This window comes from Schistocerca serialis, chromosome 3, assembly GCF_023864345.2.
Source record: "Schistocerca serialis cubense isolate TAMUIC-IGC-003099 chromosome 3, iqSchSeri2.2, whole genome shotgun sequence".
NCBI classification, from domain to species: Eukaryota; Metazoa; Arthropoda; class Insecta; order Orthoptera; family Acrididae; genus Schistocerca; species Schistocerca serialis.
This window is the reverse complement of record NC_064640.1, coordinates 656,426,589-656,447,981: the sequence shown is the minus strand read 5'-3', so window position 1 is coordinate 656,447,981 and position 21,393 is coordinate 656,426,589. Positions and strand designations below refer to the sequence as shown.

The following is a 21,393-nucleotide window of genomic DNA, read 5'->3' as shown; positions in this document are numbered from 1 at the left end:
CTCATTTCCTTTTCCTCTGCGACTAACAGTTTCCGCCTTACAGGGGATGAAAAAAAATCACATATTATTAAAAATATTCTTTTAATGGTACTAAATAAAGGTTTATCTCCAAATAAAATCAATTAAAAACAAATATTAAGTGTGCATACAATGTCTAAGTGCAGTAGAGCCATATTAAAGGATAAATTGTGTTCTGAGTATGTAACAAGGTGAAGGGGGCAGACGGATGTGTGAGACAGAAGCATAAGGGAAGGCAGGTCGCTAAGTTGCGCTTGTGAAATTTCCATCCATCATAGGTCTGCAGAATGAAGATCGAGGAGGTGATTCCCCATTCTTTCTACCCCACTATGTCACAAGAGGCGACTGCAGGGTGTTTCACAAGGTTATACCGACCCTCCGTAGGGCACCTTATGAATCACTGATGACAAAGTGTGCACACATCTCCAGGGGTGTATATTTTTCAAAAAGTGCATTAACACTACATGGAATACAGATATGTGCTCCTAATAATACTGATACAAGTAACTCACATTGACAGGACCTGCATGAATCTCTGTACTTTGTTCTACATTGTTAGAGGAGAAACTGATTCTTAGTCATCCTGTAAAGCAGCTGTATCATTCTTCTGCAAAAGGCAACTTCTTCTCCAACAGAGAGGGCTGCTCGCTTTTCAGTTTACAGACACACTATACCTCTTGCGCATTTCCTGCCTGGTTCTCTTAGGTTAGTAGACAAAAGAACTTCACTGAGCTCTTGTTAATATACTGGAGCTATTTTCACTTTATTAAATGAGTGCTTTGTGCATGTGTTAAGTAAGCTTTCGTATACAATACATTCACGTAAACAATGTCTAAGAAGTGTTTAATTAGTAAGTGTGATGTTATCAGTGACCAGTCTAATGTTGGTGATTAGATTGCTAAATGTAACTACCAGCTGCTGTCTACCATTGACAACATATTGTAAAGCCACATAATCTTTTTGCAGTCACTCTGTGGCGAATTAATGAATGATGAGAAAGTTATTGTACTTGTCTCACCATTAATTGTGTTGTTTGTATGCTGCACAAATCTCTTCCAGTCAGGAAGTGTTTGCACTTCTCCAGTGGGCTGCAACGAGTCAAGTCACTTGTCACACATCAAAAGTATATTTCCCAAAAGGATATGATTATGTCTGATCGAATGTGACTGGTCATATTGAATTCTATAACAGTAATCTGCTGTAATGCATTGACTGACTTGTGTTGAAGTAGCTCAAGTTACATAACACCTAGGTGACCTACTTCTGTTACAGAAAGATGCAATTTAAGCCTCTGGGCATCTTCATATTTGGGAGAACTGATGCTGAAGTGATGAATCTTTTACGACTCATGCTGCGAAAAATATTCCACGCAGTGATAGTGGAGAGAATGAAATGGACATTTTTAAATACATATTGCCAGCATGTTACACTAGTGACAGGCTGTTCAGTGCGGTAGAAAACTGACAGCTCCAGCCGTTGACCTTTTTCACATAACAATTGCTCACTTAACTGCCAGTAAGTACTCACTCAATAAGCTGAAAATAATGATACTACATAAACATTAGCTCAGTAAAGTTATTTTGTCTACTCACATAAGAGAACTACACAGGAAATGGTGGGGAAGTACAGCCTCTCTGTAAACATTATCGAGCAGCACTCTTAGTGGTGGAAGTTGCCTTTCCGCGAAGAATACTACAACTGTTATATAGGATGACTAAGAATCAATTTTTACCTCTAGCACTGTAGAACAGTGTGCAGAGATTTACGTATATTCTGTCCATGCGTGCTTCTTGTGTTGGTATTAGCAGTAATTCATATCTGCATTCCATGTAGTGTTAATGTATTTTGTGGAAAATAAACATCCCCCAGGCATGCCTGTGCCACTAGTGATTCATAAGGAGTGCTGTGGAGGGTTCGTATACCTCTGTGAAACATCCTGTAGTTGTTTCTTGGGATACAGTAGGGTAGATGGAGTGGGGAATCATCTTCTCGATATTCAGTTTACAGACCTATGGAGAAGAAAAGCCAATGAACACCATCTGGCGACCTACCTTCTCTTGTGCTTGTACTGCACATCCCCTTCATCACATTACAACCCCAGTACACAATTTATTGCTTAATATGGCTCTACTGCACTTAGATAATCTAACAAACATTTAATATTTGTTTCTGACCAACTTCATTTAAAGATAAGCATTAATTTTATACTGCTAAAAAATACTTCTAATAATCTGCAATTTTTCCATCCCCTGGAAGGCAGAAACTGTTAGTCCTAGAGAATAAAAATGAGTGAGACCTTACAGAACTTGCTACTAAACTAAACCAGATTATAGAGGAAATATTAAACATTACCATAAGCCAAGTCTGTAATTGTGTTGGGTGCTCTTTCACAGGGAGAATGTAAAAATGGGCCAATTCCTACTGGATTTAGTATCTGTGTGTGTGTGTGTGTGTGTGTGTGTGTGTGTGTGTGTGTGTGTGTGTGTGTATATATATATATATATTTTGTATGTGCAATTCGTCAATTTTTTTATTATATATATATATATCTGTGTGTGTATATATATATATATATATATATATATATATATATATATATATATATATATATATATATATATATATAGACACACACACACACACACACACACACACACACACACACAGATATATATATATATAATAAAAAAAATTGACGAATTGCACATACAAAAGGAACACACACAAAATGTAGAATTTAAACAACAGATATACTTTTGATGTGTGACACTGTAAATATAGCAGAATGAACAACAAAACTGACAAATACAATACATGATACTCGTAACTCTGAAGCAGAATCATTAATACCAGCTTACAATGAAAATAGTTCAATGTTACTACATGTTAATGTATTCATTAATTAATCAGTTTTCTGCTTCATTAGCAGGTCCTTTGCCTCTCCGTTTTCTGCAATCCACTGCTTCCTTCGTAAGGCTGCTGTATATTGTACTATCCATCATGTCATCCAGTATCTTAAATCTCTTCCTTCCTTGCTTGCTTCCTTTTCCCTTCTACGTGACCTTCTGAAACTGTTTTTATCAGTACGTCACTCTTTCTTAATATTTGCCCAATCCAATTTCTTTTCTTCTTTTTATTACACCTAGTAACTGTCTTTTCTCTCCTACTCTTCTCAGTACATCTTCATTTTTTACTCTGTCCATCCAACTTATTCTTTCCATCCTCCACCATGTCCACATCTCAAAAGCCTTTCTCTGTCTTTCTTCCTTAAAGTCCATGTTTCAGTGCCATACAGAAGAACACTCCATACAAAACATTTTATGAGTCTTTTCCTCAGTTCTCTGTCCAGACTGCTGCAGAAAATTCTCCTTTTCTTATAAAATGCCTTTTTTGCCATTGCTATCCATGCTTTAATTTCTGTACTGCACTTCCAGTTGATGTCTATCCTACTTCCAAGATACTTCAAATTTTGCACCCGTTTTAATATTTCTCCATTCAGCATAATTTTTATTTCTTTTAGTGGTAATAATTCTGTTTTCTTTGTGTTAATTTTCATTCCACATTTTTTTCCGTTAGCTTCAATGGTGTCCACTAAACCCATAATTCTATTTCCCTTGGGGCTAGAAGGACCATGTCATCAGCAAACCTCAAACACCCTACTCGTCTTCCTCCAATTACTACTCCTTTGCCATCTAATGAGCATTGGTCAATCAAATTTTCCAAGTAGAGGTTGAATAGGGTAGGTGATAGCATCCTTGTCTTACTCCTTTTCCTAGTGCGACCCAGTTTGTACTTTCTCCTCTCACTTTAACTGAGGCTTTTTGATTCAGATATAATGAGTTTACAAGTCTTCTGGTTTTCCAGTTCACTCTCTTTTCCCTCATCATAGGTGCCAGTTGTCCCAAGCCGCATTGCCAAATGCCTTTTCTAGATTGATGAATCACATATAGAGGTCTCTTCCTTTTTCAATAAACCTTTCTCCCAAGACTTGTAGGAGCCCTATTGCGTCTCTGGTGCCCGTATTCCATCTAAAGCCAAACTGCTCCTCACCAAGGTTCTCCTCCATTACTTTTTCAAACCTCTTATTAATTATTCTTAACATCACTTTTGCTGCATGTGAAATAAAGCTGATTGTTCTGTGCTCACTGCATTTCTTGGTTCCTCTCTCTCTTTTTTTTTTTTTTTTTTTTTTTTTTTTTTTTTTTTTTTTTTTAATAATGGAATCATTACTGTTGTTAAAAACTCCTCAGGCCATTCACCACCGTCATATTTTATTACATAACCTCAATATTTCTCTAATTCCATCTTGGTTCAAGAATTTTAATATTTATCCCGGTATCATATCTGTACCTACTGATTTCTCATTTTTCACTGCAGCTATGGCAAATTTAACTACTTCAATTATGATGGTTGGTCCTTTCTCATCATCACTTACACTGTTTAGCGATTCCAATTCCAGAGTTTCTGGTTTGTGATCTGTGTTATATTGCTCTTTTAAATATCCTTCCCATCTCTGAAGAATGTCGCGATCTTTGTACGCTACCTTTTCGTCTTTACCCAAAGTTTCCATAGTAGCACTTACTGCTCTGTTTTGATCCCATGTCATAGTCTTTACTCTGTTGTATAGTAAGTCTTATCTTCCCTTCCAGTCCAGTTCTTCAACTGCATCACATTCCTCTTTTAGCCATTTTTCCTAGCCTGCTCTGTTTCTCTTCACAGTTCATTATTTAATCTTTGGTACATCTTTCTTGCATCTTCAGTGTTTTTGTTTTTAAATTTTCTTCTCTCTCCATCTTGGAAATCATTTCTTGTGTAACCCATGGTTGTTTTACCCTTTTCCCTTTTACATATCAGTCCTTAAAAAATAAATATCTAGAACAAAAATACTGGTTGGAAAAGATAAATTGTAGTGTGCTTATGGTAAATGAACACTCATTATCATATGGAGAATTATAGAGACCTATACCAGATGGCAATAAACTAGATTTCTGTAGAACAGACATAAAATGTGGAACCTCTGTCTGCATTAATGAAAGGTAACTGTAAAGTCTGTGGCTTAAGCATGTGACTGGGCCACTGGCCCGACTCTAGATGAAGTACAGTCTTTCAGCAATATGGCAATAGGAGGGGGGCGGATGGCAGGCCCGTTGCCCCACATGTATTTTACGTCCACCCCGTGACAGATCCCAGTACTCTTTTCATAGCAGGTCGAGTGGAATTAGGGCTGTCCCAGAGTGTATCGACTGATGAAAAATCCCTGCTCCTATCTGGGACTGAAGTCATGAAGTCCAGAGCTGGAGTCCAGTGTTCTATGTGCTAGACCACCAGGTCCACATCTACATTAAAAAAACAAAGTAAATTATGAAATTGTAAATGTACATGATCTCTGTACAGAATCTTATTTTGAAGTTGCAACTATACTGTTTCCAAAACTAGAAATTGTAGTTGTCTCTGTGTACCATACTCCCAATCGCAATGAAGACTTGTTTTTAGTAAGTATTACTTCTCAAAAATAAAAATCGTAGAGTGAGAATGATAACACACTGTTACATTAATATCAATATTAGGGTTAAAAGGGTAGCTATAAGCTATTTACTTAACACATTAAGATACTTAAATTTTACTGCACAAATTACAAGCCCACCAGGCTGACTGCATGTCTGGAGAGAGTTATTTTCACTTACACAGAATGCAATCTAGTTAAATTAAAATAGGTATTTTTAACCATGAAAGCTGTGGCTTAACAATTCCCCTAGATAATAAAGCACATACCTGTCAGTGGAGAGTAAACAGATCCATTAATGAACAGAAGTTAAAAAAAAAAAAATTAAGATCTAGATTAAGATTAACCGAGTGGAATGAAATAATTACACATGGTATGGACACTAACGTGTTAACCACAAGATTTTTAGGTATGCTAACTTAAGTCTATAATGAGAAATGCCCTCAGCATTATAAGAATTACTGGAAGTGAAATCCCCATTCTAAACCAAGGAGTTAAAGAAATTGGTACCCATCACAACTAAATAATATAAGAATCTCAATGCTCCTGTATTATGGTAAATCACACTACGCAGATAAATACACAATTATGAAAAAGCATTACATGTCAACAATCAATGCAGTAAAAATGCAAGGCCAATGATAGACACATTCTTAAATTTTTAAAGAAATGTAAATCAACTTATGAAGTCACAAAAACATAAATAAATAGTCAAAAGGAAGGCTGCAATATTCTAATTCCTTGGGAGTGATAAAATATATACTTCGCCAATATTATCCTAGAAACTAACACTGTAGGTGATGTGAGCAAGGCAGAAGCACTACTGGGACCATTGCACAATAAAGCAACTTACAGTTTTCAATAGAGTGATTTAATTTGTGAAAAGGTCAGTGAAGCTACAGGCAAACTCGGTAATTCCTGACCTGAATGATTACTATAGCCAGTGTGCGTGCTCTCTCACTTTCTTTCGGTCAAGAGACTTCACAACTAGGTCATCAGACCCTTGATCCAGGAGCAGTTCATTTGGAATTAGCTGACACCCGAGAAGTATGTTTTCTGATGATGAAAGTATGAAGGAGCAGGAAGAATGAGGCACTGACGGCAATATGATGGCGGAGCTTAGAAAGAATTTATGGAGAAGTGAATGGATCAGGCCAGTATGAAGGTCAGAGCAGACAAGGGCTCACAGCTCACTCAATGGCGAAGAAGTCCCACCCAGCATCTGACCCCTGCCAGCCCAATGAAGGGAGAAGACAGTTGCACAGCAAAGAATGTCTTTAGTCAGCAGATTCAGAACAGTAAAAGTGGGAAGGCTAAAAATGCAATAGACATCAGTTGGACTGTCAATAAAAAGAAGAAGAGAGAAATAAAAGAGACAGTAGGCGAGTGTCCCAGAGGCTCTGCATGTGACAGGAAATGTCCCCGCCCACAGCTGTCTCATCCCTGCTGCAGTGTAGGTAAGGCATTAAAGAGCTCCAACTATAACAGAGTACTACCTCTTAAATAAAAACACAGGGTGCAGCAGAAAAGGAGATAAAATATATCCTAAAGCAATTAAAAAAGCGTAAGAGCAGGATGAAAGAGTGAACTGGTCAAGGAGGTATCGTTGGAGGACCCTCAGACTCATCATGGGGCACGAGACACCCCAGCCCCAATCCAAACTACCCTGTCCCAGCCGAAGGTAGCTTAAAGCTTTGTATCTGAAAGTAAAAATCAATTTCGTGGAGAACCAGTTAACCATCCATGAATCATCCACCAATGTTTATGGCAAAGAATTCAAGATGCCATGCTTAGGACGGAGGGCCAGAAAGAGCAGAGAATTCCACTATGATATGAGTTACTGTTTTTATGGCTCCACACTACAATGTGGAGGTAGCTCATTATGTAAAATAAAACTATGGGTTAGACTGGTTCGACCAATGTGGAGGCAACATTGGGCAGTGGATTCCTTCTGGAAGAAAAGGAAAGAAGAGCTCCATGCAGCAGCAATCTCTTCGACGGCACATAGTATATTAGAGGGGGGCACAGCAGACAACCACATGTCATTCCATGTACAAGTCAGCATATCTGGACCTCAGATCTGTAAAGCAAATGGGACACAAGTATTCACTCTATTGCCAAATGGTCAGCCACTTCATTCCCTGGGCTGCCCACTTGACATGGGACACAGAGAAAGACAACTGAGCAGCCAGTATAACGAAGTTCAGCAAGAAGATTATGAATATCAGAGATCATAGGGCGACAAGAGTGACACTGGTCACCCGCCTGAAGACTGTTAATTAAGTCACTACACATTAAGATGCAGTCAAGGGAGGTCCATTTAATAAAGCAGAGGGCTCTGTTAACAGCTATCAGCTCCGCTGTATGAACACTACATGTTCCTGGCAACAAATTGTGTTACTGGCAGATAGGGTACGTAAAAGAATATCCTGTCTTATCCCATGTTTTTACAGCTGTCAGTGTAAAAGATTGTTCGCCCTGACACTCCTCAAGAGGCTGAAAACTCATGGGCAAGAGAGATTTTAAGACCTTGAAATAGACAGGTCCTAATTCATGGCTTGAGCAGCAAACAAGGGCAGATGCGAGAGAAAACACGATGAGCACATTCCAGGGAGGAGAGGCGGAGATCCTAGCAGATAGCTCTGAGGTGCATTCCAATTGGTAATTCCACCTGAGGGTAGGAATTAGGAAGTGAATGCCCCCGGTATGCACAAAGAATGGGATATGTTGGGTGAGGAAGGAATTGTCGAATGGCAACTGCATATGTGACCGACAGTTGGTACCATCAGAACTGAAGAGGGGAGATATCCACTTAGACAAGAAGACTGTGTACAGGACTAGTCCCCAAAGGCACCAGCGGCTTAAAACTACACAATGATGGTCTGGGTCAAACAATTACAAAGCTGATGGTGCTGCCAATGCATAAACCTGGCATGCATAGTCCAGTTGGGATGAGGTCAGGGCCTGGTAAATATGGAGAACAGTAGCATGACCTGGACACCAAGAGTTGTGGGCACTGAATCTGGAAACTTGCAAAAAAAGGAAATGTTCTTTTATAGTAACACTTCTAAAACTCCCTATTCACAATATTTTCCTGCAACCTATTAGAAATGTAAACAGTTGTGACCTCATGCTCATCGAAACAAGGCCCACAAGAAAGACACATTGAAAGCAGTTTGTTGTCACATAGTATATCATAATCTTTAACACATATTGCTGTTGACAGATGCTCGTGTTGCACTGTTTTTTGATTACATAAATGGCACTTTTTTTTGCAACTAAAGTTTAATTTTGGTGTTTTCTTCTCATTTATGTTTTATTGCTGCAGTATTATTTTGGAGAAGCTGGCTAAATTAAAATTCTTTGTTAGAGTATCAGTGGTTACCAGTCAAAATTATAAAAATTTTACTGAAAACTGAAACAATGAGAAATTCCTGGAATCCTAAGAACTTCCAATGTTTTTCCTGGATTTCTCCCAGATGAAAAAATTCCCAGGTTTTTTCTGGTTGTTCCGGGGCGTATACACCCTGATTTATATGGGGAAAAAGGCTATCAGAGGCATTGTGGGGCTAGCACCACAGAAATCGTGTAGCCACTACTTCAAGGAAATTAATTATTATGACACTCCCTAGCACATACGTTTATAGTTGCCTAGTACGAGGTGCATTCAAGTTCTAAGGCCTCCGATTTTTTTTCTAATTAACTACTCACCCGAAATCGATGAAACTGGCGTTACTTCTCGACATAATCGCCCTGCAGACGTACACATTTTACACAACGCTGACGCCATGATTCCATGGCAGCAGCGAAGGCTTCTTTAGGAGTCTGTTTTGACCACTGGAAAATCGCTGAGGCAATAGCAGCACAGCTGGCGAATGTGTGGCCACGGAGAGCGTCTTTCATTGTTGGAAAAAGCCAAAAGTCACTAGGAGCCAGGTCAGGTGAATAGGGAGCATGAGGAATAACTTCAAAGTTGTTATCACGAAAAAACTGTTGCGTAATGTTAGCTCGATGTGCGGGTGCGTTGTCTTGGTGAAACAGCACACGCGCAGCCGTTCCCGGACGTTTGTTGTTGCAGTGCAGGAAGGAATTTGTTCTTCAAAACATTTTCGTAGGATGCACCTGTTACTGTAGTGACCTATGGAATGCAATGGGTAAGGATTACGCCCTCACTGTCCCAGAACATGGACACCATCATTTTTTCAGCACTGGCGGTTACCCGAAATTTTTTTGGTGGCGGTGAATCTGTGTGCTTCCACTGAGCTGACTGGCACTGTTTCTGGATTGAAAAATGGCATCCACGTCTCTTCCAGTGTCACAACCGACGAAAAGAAAGTCCCATTCATGCTGTCATTGCGCGTCAACATTGCTTGGCAACATGCCACACGGGCAGCCATGTGGTCGTCCGTCAGCATTCGTGGCACCCACCTGGATGACACTTTGCGCATTTTCAGGTCGTCATGCAGGATTGTGTGCACAGAACCCACAGAAATGCCAACTCTGGAGGCGATCTGTTCAACAGTCATTCGGCGATCCCCCAAAACAATTCTCTCCACTTTCTCGATCATGTCGTCAGACCGGCTTGTGCGAGCCCGAGGTTGTTTCGGTTTGTTGTCACACGATGTTCTGCCTTCATTAAACTGTCGCACCCACGAACGCACTTTCGACACGTCCATAACTCCATCACCACACGTCTCCTTCAACTGTCAATGAATTTCAATTGGTTTCACACCACGCAAATTCAAAACGAATGATTGCACGCTGTTCAAGTAAGGAAAACGTCACCATTTTAAGTATTTAAAACAGTTCTCATTCTCGCCGCTGGCGGTAAAATTCCATCTGCCGTACGGTGCTGACATCTTTGGGACATATTGACAATGAACGCGGCCTCATTTTAAAACAATGCGCATGTTTCTATCTCTTTCCAGACCGGAGAAAAAAAATCGGAAGCCTTAGAACTTGAATGCACCTCGTATATGCACAGTTGACAAACAAAATGTCAGACTAGCAAATGTTCACAACAGTTCTAAATATACCTCATCACATCTTTTAACAAACTGCCTAATAATAGCCACTTAGTGCCTTTGACCAAATTCAAAAACATAACAACAAAATCAGTAAAAGGCAAAGCATTTTATACAGTGAAGGAATTTGATAAACGTATAATAGATGACTTGAAATTTTGATTCTGGAGCACCTACATAAAAATATAAATTGTAGTACAGAGTGTACCAAAAAGAATCACGATTTCAAAAACTAACTATTATGTTATCTGAGGTATTTGTGTGTGAACAAAATACTGCTGGAAAGAGCAGACTCTCGAGTTTTACATCTCATGGGCAGCACAACCTTTTTTTTTAAAAAAAACTGAGTTTCCCATTCGTCAAAAACCAAAATTCACTGTATATATTTATTAGTTACAGAAAAAAAGAAGTGCCAAATCGGATGATTCTTTTTGATACACCATGTATTTTTCTGATGTTGCTAATGTGATGTGTTGATTCATTGTGGCATACTGTCTTGGCAAAGAAAAGCTTATATAACAATGCATATTACTAATTTAACAACTTAGGTTAATCCCTTCATTAGGCAAGAAGCCATGTAAGAATATTGTAACGTTTTAACTATACAGGCATATAAACGTTATATGACGACACCAATTGAACGTAACCATGTATACTCACTTTTAGGTCCATTAGTTAAAAACATGTATGTTCCATGGATCATAACTGCCATATCTCTCTACAATGTGAACAAGTCAGCTTTACAGTTCCAGTATACTTTCTAAGCCTAAAACAGTATTTTTCTTTCATGCATACATCCTTTTTTTTTTTTTAAAAAAAAACCATATTCTTGCACATTCAGATTAGATTCTTCACATCACTGAGTAGATGGTCAAAGGATTTTATGGCTGAATACCACACACTTTTTTGTTGCCACACAAAGGTGGACAGAGGGATAGTGTCTATCATTGCTACGAGGTGCATTCAAGTTCTAAGGTCTCCGATTCTTTTTCTCTGGACTGGAAAGAGATAGAAACATGCGCATTGTTTTAAAATGAGGCCGCGTTCATTGTCAATACGTCCCAGAGATGGCAGCACCGTATGGCAGATGGAATTTTACCGCCAGCGGCGAGAATGAGAACTGTTTTAAATACTTAAAATGGCGACATTTTCCTTACTTGAACAGCGTGCAATCATTCGTTTTCTGAATTTGCATGGTCTGAAACCAATCAAAATTCATCGACAGTTGAAGGAGACATGTGGTGATGGAGTTATGGATGTGTCGAAAGTGCGTTCGTGGGTGCAACAGTTTAATTAAGGCAGAACATCGTGTGACAACAAACCGAAACAACCTCGGGCTCGCACAAGCCGGTCTGACGACATGATCGAGAAAGTGGAGAGAATTGTTTTGGGGGATCGCCGAATGACTGTTGAACAGATCGCCTCCAGAGTTGGCATTTCTGTGGGTTCTGTGCACACAATCCTGCATGACGACCTGAAAATGCGAAAAGTGTCATCCAGTTGGGTGCCACGAATGCTGACGGACGACCACATGGCTGCCCGTGTGGCATGTTGCCAAGCAATGTTGACGCGCAATGACAGCATGAATGGGACTTTCTTTTCGTCGGTTGTGACAATGGATGAGACGTGGATGCCATTTTTCAATCCAGAAACAAAGCGCCAGGCAGCTCAATGGAAGCACACAGATTCACCGCCACCAAAAAAATTTCGGGTAACCGCCAGTGCTGAAAAAATGATGGTGTCCATGTTATGGGACAGCGAGGGCGTAATCCTTACCCATTGCGTTCCAAAGGGCACTACGGTAACAGGTGCATCCTACGAAAATGTTTTGAAGAACAAATTCCTTCCTGCACTGCAACAAAAACGTCCAGGAAGGGCTGCGCGTGTGCTGTTTCACCAAGACAACGCACTCGCACATCGAGCTAACATTACGCAACAGTTTCTTCGTGATAACAACTTTGAAGTGATTGCTCATGCTCCCTACTCACCTGACCTGGCTCCTTGTGACTTTTGGCTTTTTCCAACAATGAAAGACACTCTCCATGGCCGCACATTCACCAGCCGTGCTGCTGTTGCCTCAGCGATTTTCCAGTGGTCAAAACAGACTCCTAAAGAAGCCTTCGCCGCTGCCATGGAATCATGGCATCAGCGTTGTGAAAAATGCGTACGTCTGCAGGGCGATTACGTCGAGAAGTAACGCCAGTTTCATCGATTTCGGGTGAGTAGTTAATTAGAAAAAAAATTGGAGGCCTTAGAACTTGAATGCACCTCGTACTTCTAGTACTGCATTTACTAATGTTGCTGTTGTTTTCAAACAGTGACCGATTTTTAATAGCACATTTCATAAGGAAGTAACTGTATGGTAAGGCTTGTCAGCATGCCCACCAGTTTGAAGAGCTGTCTTCAGAATGTTTTAGAGTGGAAACCACGTATTTGTTACACACTTTTGTGCTATGAACTCTTCTTTCTCAATTATAAGTTGCCCCAGAAAATGACGACGTATGACATTAGTAAATGAATGTAGGAAAAGTCAGTCAACATTTTGATATGTTCATCTCTAACATCTGATATTACCCATAATACAAAAACTGCAGAGCAGGGACATTTAAGAAGATTGATCTGGATTACATGTATTGCGTTTTACTGAAGTTAAGTGAACTGTCCATTTGCAGAAAACCAGTTAACTGTCAAGAAAACATACCACAGTTTCAAGTTCTGAATTTACTCGATTAGTCTCCATTCTCAAGATTAGCTATTATTGTGTATACTCCACAGATTTCTTAATTCAACACTCTGCATTCTTTCAGCCTGACAGGATGAAATCCAGTATTTCAAGATCTCAGAAATTACATATTTAAGCTTCTCTAGAAGAACAGTGTGAATTACGTCAATGAAGATGCTAGTTGGCAATTTTGTCATTTAACTTTAGTATAATCTGATTTGAAAGCTGAAAAATATGTTGTTCTGAGGAAAAATCCTTTGGACTGACTAACAACAAGAACATGGCAAATGCCATCATCCAATTTCCAAGAAACTTCACTCAGTGGAAAAGGAGTCAAAATAAGCACATACATCTTTGCTGATGTGTAGATACTCAACTGTTTCTGAAAAAATGATGGTCAAAGTTTTCAAGATATTTTTGAGACACTTAAGTGCCTTTTAAAACATGATACTGTCAGATGAAATGATGGCTCTGGGATTACCGTTGCAGCTTCTTAATTTTGTGCCCTGTGTTCGAAACACAATTATTACTTTTATTTTTGTTTTTCATTTATATATCCATGTCCACAGAAGGTTACTACATGAATGTTTATTAGCAAATGAAGGGATATAATGGCATTATATTAATTGCAAAATTACACCTGGATTTCACAATGAACGTCATACATTTATTATATAATACATGTGCATATGGTATGTTGAGGAGTTACAATCTGTTTAAATTCTCATATTCTGATACTTCAGTCTCACATCAATTCTTATATTTTATTCATAAGTTTATTTTTCAGGAAGATTTGGTGCATTCCCTTAGATGACACCAGTTGTATGAATATTCTAAACACACAAGCATCATCAGACAATGGCCAATTTCTCACACTGACATTTCTTCATATGAATCTCGCTCAGGAAAGAAATTTCATCAACATTGCTGAAGATTTTGTGCATTGGGAATAATTTCGAACCAATCACGCATAACAAATCACTTTTCGAAAACAGGTGCTTGCATTTGATTATGAATCAAGATACACTAAAGGAATTTCACCAAAAACAATTTCAAATAATTTTCTTATTTAATTCATTCATCTGACATGCAATTAGTAGACGAATAAGGACAATGTTATACCAGTATACACCGGAAAACATTTGTGTAGTAATCTTCTACAGACATGGAAATATAAATGAAAAACAAAAATGAAAGTAATATAGTAAACAGGTAATTAAAAAGCTGTGGCACTAACCACTGCGCCACCATTTCATCTGAAGATATCACGTGATAAAAGGCACATAAATTACCTCAAAAACTTTAACCATAGTTTTTCAGAAATAGCCCAAATATGTACAGATAACCCAGGACACACTTTAGCTTATTTTGATCCCTTTTTCACTGAGCAAAGTTTCTGGGAAATCAGGTTATGACACTTACCATGTTCTCCTCTTAAGTATCTTGATCTGGGACATGTGAGTTGTGGTTCTTATCTTTGAGAAGAAGGTAAGTAGTGAGACCTGTCAGTTATTATTAATATTTGTCCTACTGTTCATTGTGACAATGATGAAACTATACTGTGATAAATACTTGGCAAAAGGAGATGTATCACCTACAGCTTACTTTGTTTCATCTGTCCCTCTAAAGTAGGAGTGGACAATTTCATGAAATGCAACAGCAAGTGGTATGGTGTCAGCCATTCCAATAGTAAGGGGTGATGGTCCTCGTGATGATCCTACTGGAACGCCAGCTGTGCGGAACTCCAAGCTCCCAACACTATCCGCACGGGCAATTGGAGCTGGACTCATTCTCCCACGCGTAGACGGACCCTACAAGTTGAAAGAAGAGCACAAAATATTTTCACACAGTGGAAACTATGAATCAGGTTGGGGGTGGGGGGTGAGGGGGGGGGGGGGGGGGGGGAGGGAGGAGATAGCTCAGTCAAATAAATAGCAAAGTAAAAAGATGTGTGTGTGATTCAAAAAGAATAGCACAACTTTAAAAATGTGTATTTAATGAAAGAAACATAATATAACCTTCTGTTATACATCATTACAAAGATTATTTAAAAAGGTTTTTTTTTTTTTCCACTCAAAAACAAGTTCAGAGATGTTCAATATGGCTCCCTCCAGACACACGAGCAATATCAACCCGATACTCCAACTCGTTCCACACTCTCTGTAGCATATCAGGCATAACAGTTTGCATAGCTGCTGTTATTTCTCGTTTCAAATCATCAATGGTGGCTGGGAGAGGTGGCCGAAACACCATATCCTTAACATACCCCCATAAGAAAAAATCGAAGGGGGTAAGATCAGGGCTTCTTGGAGGCCAGTGATGAAGTGCTCTGTCACGGGCTGCCTGGCGGCCGATCCATCGCCTCGGGTAGTTGACGTTCAGGTAGTTACGGACAGGTAAGTGCCAATGTGGTGGCACTCCATCCTGCTGAAATATGAATTGTTGTGCTTCTTGTTCGAGCTGAGGGAACAGCCAATTCTCTAACATCTCCAGATACTGTAGTCCAGTTACAGTAGCACCTTTGAAGAAAAAGGGACCAAAAACTTTATTGGCTGAAATGGCACAGAAAACGTTCACCTTAGGCGAGTCTCGTTCATACTGAGTTGTTTCCTGCGGATTCTCAGTGCCCCATATACAGACATTGTGACGGTTGACTTTCCCGTTAGTGTGGAAAGTTGCTTCATCACTAAACACAATCTTTGAAACGAAAGATTCATCTGTTTCCATTTGAGCAAGGATAAAATGACAGAAATCGATTCTTTTAATCTTATCAGCTGCAGACAGTGCTTGAACCAATTTCAGACGATAAGGTTTGATAACTAACCTTTTTCGTAGGACTCTCCATACAGTTGATTGTGGAATTTGCAGCTCTCTGCTAGCTCTGCGAGTCGATTTTCCTGGGCTGCGAACAAATGCTTGCTGGATGCGTGCTACATTTTCATCACTCGTTATCGGCCGTCCAGAACTTTTCCCTTTGCACAAACACCCATTCTCTGTAAACTGTTTATACCAACGTTTAATACACCACCTATCAGGAGGTTTAACACCATACTTCGTTCGAAATGTACGCTGAACAACTGTCGTCGATTCACTTCTGCCGTACTCAATAATACAAAAAACTTTCTGTTGAGCGGTCGCCATCTTAGCATCAACTGACATTGACGCCTAGTCAACAGCGCCTCAAGCGAACAAATGTACAACTAAATGAAACTTTATAGCTCCCTTAATTCGCCGACAGATAGTGCTTAGCTCTGCCTTTTGTCGTTGCAGAGTTTTAAATTCCTAAAGTTGTGGTATTCTTTTTGAATCACCCTGTATAACTGAATTATCATACAAGTTAATGAGGAATTAATCAAAAATTATATACAATTATTGTCTATTTATGTCAAATTTTATTACATTACCACAACATCAAGGCTTAGTATGTTGGCAACACTTGAGTTGTTATTTAAGCTGTGGAAGACTATAAAATGGAATTTTGTCTTTTCTAAATGAACATACTCATGCTTGCAACACATGACTAACTGAAATCAGGAAAATTAAACTGGTTGATTGAACAGGCTTTTGGACTACTAGGATCTCAGATGACACACTGAGAGACTGATTTTTTAAATGCAGTATATCTAAGATAGTGTTTTGTATTATATTTAATACCTCTCCTCGTCTTGATGGTGGCCTTGGAATTGCAATGGTGCCCTGTGTGGGTGTAGGTGTCTGCCGCGACTGCTTTGGTGGTAAGGCTGGCTGTTGCATTTCCCCAACTTCAGAGAAAAGATCTCCCAGATCTGTACAAACCAAATATTTGAACTATATTTAAGGTGTCTAACATTTGTGTCTGGAAAGTTTTTTAAGTCACCTGTTGTATAATGAAAATTTACATAGAGCAGTTTTGGCAGGCCGTCCATTTCTCCAAATCTGTGGCTCCCACAGGGAAATGGCATACCCTATCCAGATAGTGTACAACGAGGATGAGGAGGAGGAGGAGGAGGAGGAGGAGGAGGAAGAGAGTAATGTTTAATGTTCCGTTGACAACGAGGTCACTACAGAGGGAGCACAAGCTTGAATTATGGAAGGATGGAGAAGGGAAGCAGCCGTGCCCTTTTAGAGACCATTTCAGCATTTGCCTGAAATTATTTAGGGAAATCATGGACAACCTAAATCAGGGTACATTACCACAAAGCTTTGCAAGCAAAGTTTTGATATTCCCTAGGATCATAGAAACATTTCTTGTGTAACTGCTGAATTTACAGGAATTTACTATTATCTCTTACAAGGGAACATATAATTTTTCCCCTAAGCTTGATTTTTCTTTTAAGTGTCGATGCTATTTTCTTGATGAAATGTTAAAAACAATTTATATTCATATTAAGAATACCTTCAGTTGATGCAAGATATATGATTGAGCACATCCTGAAAATTTCAGCTTTTTATGTTGAACAGAAACTGAGGAAATGTACTTTTTGTACAAAAAAAAAGAACACTTATGGAAAATGGAGTCCAAAGTTGAGACATCAAAACTTGTCTACTGCATTTCTTGGATCATCAGTGTCTGGTTTATCTTCCAATTGTAATTTCCTCTTGGTACCTTTTGTAGTTAGTCTTGCACCCCCACTGTAGGTCTTTAGCATGTTTTCTGCATTTCTTAGTATACAAATTTCTCATCAGCTGAATGGTGTGACAGCCTACCCCTAAAACTAGAAATTGCAGCACTTCACATTTACTCAAGTTGCCTTGACTAAAATTAGCAATGACATCATAAACCCGAAAGTGTGACGTGTATATGCCCACAAACACAGTTTTGTGTGAGTGAGTCTAAGTGACATTGTTCACAGAATTATTTGTATACTGTATCCTGCCACGCAAACACTTTGGAAGTGGATCAGTGTTTCTCAAAACTTTGAATAATAGCTTTACTGCCTCTGCAACTGCAATAGACAGAATGTTTCTCTGATTATATTTCTTATCAGTTACTAAACCCTTACTGTTATTTGTACCAGCTTTCCACGTCTGCTGGGCACAGTCCATGCTGAGGTTCATCATTGGAGAGTGTATGAAAATTCACTGTCCATACAGTTTCCTTCATTGCTTCCACACAATGAGTATTTTGCCTAATTGTATCACAATAATCTTGGAGAGTCTTTGCAGCTGGCAGTGTCAGTCAATTCTTGCTAGCGATTGGTTCCCCATCACTTGGGCAAGTGTCCTCTCCGTGGGACACAGCCTTGTAGAAACACGGTCCATGTGAGTGGAGAGGCTTGCATGTTAACAAGAAGCTTAGCACTATGCTGGCAGCAGCACAGCTACTGGCAGAGTCACCCATGCTGGACAAGCCTCAATGGATGTACCAGACACAAAGAGTATCTCACAATGCCCCATCTCTCCCCCATCCTCTCCCACAGTCGTTCCCCCAGATACCCAACCTGATGTGTGAAATGATCTGTGTCAAGGGGTGCATAGCACATAGCAAGATGTGTTATCAATGTTGCCTCAGGTATACAGTGCGACCTCCCTGAGTAATTAGCCTTGCACTGCATGGCGTTCTGTGGTGTTCACTAAATACATCCCTAATTCTCATGGGATCAAAATGGACAACATGGAAAATAAAACAAAAACTGGGGGGCTTGATGAGACAAACACTCAAGCACTGGGGTTGGAACTGACAGAATCTGTTTCTACAATTGGCTTGGTTTGCAGACCAGTCCAAGAAGCTGGACAAGGTCAAGATCAAATTCTTGTCTGGGATTCAGAGGAGGAAACTCCTCAAAGAACAAAAAGGAAGGTACAGAATGGCTTCCTAAAAATAAATGGATGGAACTAAAAGGTTTTGAACTGAGAACCTCCAAAAGAAGAAGGAGAAGAAGACTGTCTCAGAGTAAAGGTAATAACCAGACCCCTACTACCAATTGGACAGGGAATAAGAGACCAAGGGAGAAGTCTAATACTCCCACTTCTCAGGATAAATGGATCCAGAAAAAGCTGAGGCAAGAAATAGGAAACAGATCCATAGTACTGAAGTCTTGGTTTTCAGGATGATGTTTATCCAACATGGATAGCCACTGTTCAGATGGCTCTATTTAAGAAGACTGGGGAGGGTGCAAGTCCACGCCCAATTTCAGGAGGGTCTGTCTGGACAAGGGTGCTCTTATCTTTGTCTGTGAGGGTATAAAAACAATCTGTTGGCTTAAGGAGATGGTGCCCAAGATATCTCTGTGGGAATTGGTGAAGTAGCTGGTCAATACATTGGCTGAGCTCTTCAAGATCGCATACATATTAATATGGGTACCGAAACTTCTTAAAGATACTCCTCATGAGACACTGAGAATTTATGGGCACGGAAACAGAAGGTCTCAAAAGCGAACTGGAGGGTAATCAACTGAAATGTTGTACTGGACGGCCAAACCCTTCTTGTGGAAACCAGTGAAAAATCCCTTGCGGCAATGTGAGGATAGGTTCTGAAATTGTTCTCGAGGTTCTCGCAAGTTGCCACTGGGTACAAGACACAGGAAGTGACCATGGTGTCAAGTTGGAGACTGCAAGTGTAGCAGATAAACATGCAACACTTTAAAACAGCAGCTGCCATTTTTAAACGGCTTCTAGGAGGGCAAGATGTAGACGTGGCCCTGATGCAAGAACGCTATCTATAAAAGGGGGGTGTTTAATGCCTCTAAGGAACTGGAGGTAAATTGATTTATGCAGAAACCTAAAGAACTCTGGAACAGGCATGTATGTTAAGAATGGAATCTAATTCATGCCAGTTGTGGACTTCTGTTCCTAGGACTTAGTGACCATCAGGATGAAACAACGTGAGAAAGGAAGCACAATGAATATTGCCCTCAGCTTACCTTCTTATGAGCACAGTACTAGTCTTTCCCAGGAAGTGAGGAGACTGGTAGACAGCTGCTCACAGCAGAATGAACAATTGCTGGTTGGTTATGATACCAATGCCCATGACCTGCTGGAGGGACACAGCAACACCAACAGCAGAGGTAAGTATTTTCTTGAATTATTTACTATAGAGTAACCTGGAGATCCTTAACTGGGACAGGGAACCTACATCCAGGAATATAAGAAGGGAAGAAGTAATTGGTGTAACTTTTGGTCCATTTTAATGGGCAGCTATGTTGAACAATGGCATGTAGCACTGGAGCCATCCTTACCTGACCACATGTATATTAAGTTTGTGGTTGTTATGGGTGTCAGACCATGGCCTATATGCATGTTAGGAAAACAGACTGTGACTCTTACACCAAAGTTCTCAAACTCACACTTATCTGAGGTTAGAACTTCAATAGGGAATCCAGTAGATTTCAGGGAAATGTCAGACACTGATGTCTGCCGTTATGACCTCATATTTAGAAAAACTGCCCAAAGTGTACGAGCAGGAATAAATCTTGGTGGAACAATAACCTGGAATTACAAATAAAGCAGGTAATGAGACTGTTCAACCTTGCATGAACAAAAGGACAATGGGTAAAATACCTGAAGGCCCCTGTCAAATACAACCTTGTAATTAAGCAAGTGCAACTATCATCCTGGAAGGTATAGATACGTGTGCCAGACTTCACAAAACCCTCACCAGAATACCAACTAATCCAAGAGGTGCTCTATGGAAGGGGAATGGTGAGTATACCAGGACAATGAATGAGATGCTGGATGTGCTCCTCAAGACTTATTTTCCTCAATGCACTGTGGCACGCAACATAGAACAGCAGCCAATCTCCAAGAGGCACTGGCCTACAGGTAATCAAATTGGGAATATGCCAGCAAAAAATCCAGTGGGAACAGTTCAATCATTCAAGTCGCCAGGCCAAGATGGAATCTTTCCAGCTCTACTGCAACAAGCAGGAGAGATTTTAATGAAATTTCTATGTAGGCTGTTTAGGTTATGCTAGCAGCAGGAGTCATTCCTAATGCTTGGAGGACAGTTAGGGTTGTTTTCATTCCAAAGCCAAGGAGAACTGATCATATCGAGGCCAAGGATGTAAGACCGATCCATCTGTCGCCCCATCTTTCAAAGACACTAGAAAAACTGGTTGATGTGCAAATTAGGGAAAGGAGGCAAACTAAGTTTTCTGTAAGTGTAAACCAACACAGACATCAACCGAGCAAATCACATCAAACAGCCC

General features: G+C 39.8%; 1 protein-coding gene across 2 annotated transcripts in view; it reads right to left on the bottom strand.

Annotated features, from left to right (window-relative positions):
• LOC126470537 (F-BAR domain only protein 2-like) overlaps positions 1-21,393 on the bottom strand; it is a 302,833-nt gene that overhangs the window by 84,270 nt on the left and 197,170 nt on the right. For both annotated transcript variants that reach the window (XM_050098467.1, XM_050098468.1), the window contains 2 exons: positions 16,922-17,052; positions 14,873-15,078 (listed from right to left, as the gene is read on the bottom strand). In XM_050098467.1, the coding sequence (XP_049954424.1) occupies positions 14,873-15,078; positions 16,922-17,052 (337 nt within the window). The remainder of the gene's footprint in view (positions 1-14,872; positions 15,079-16,921; positions 17,053-21,393) is intronic.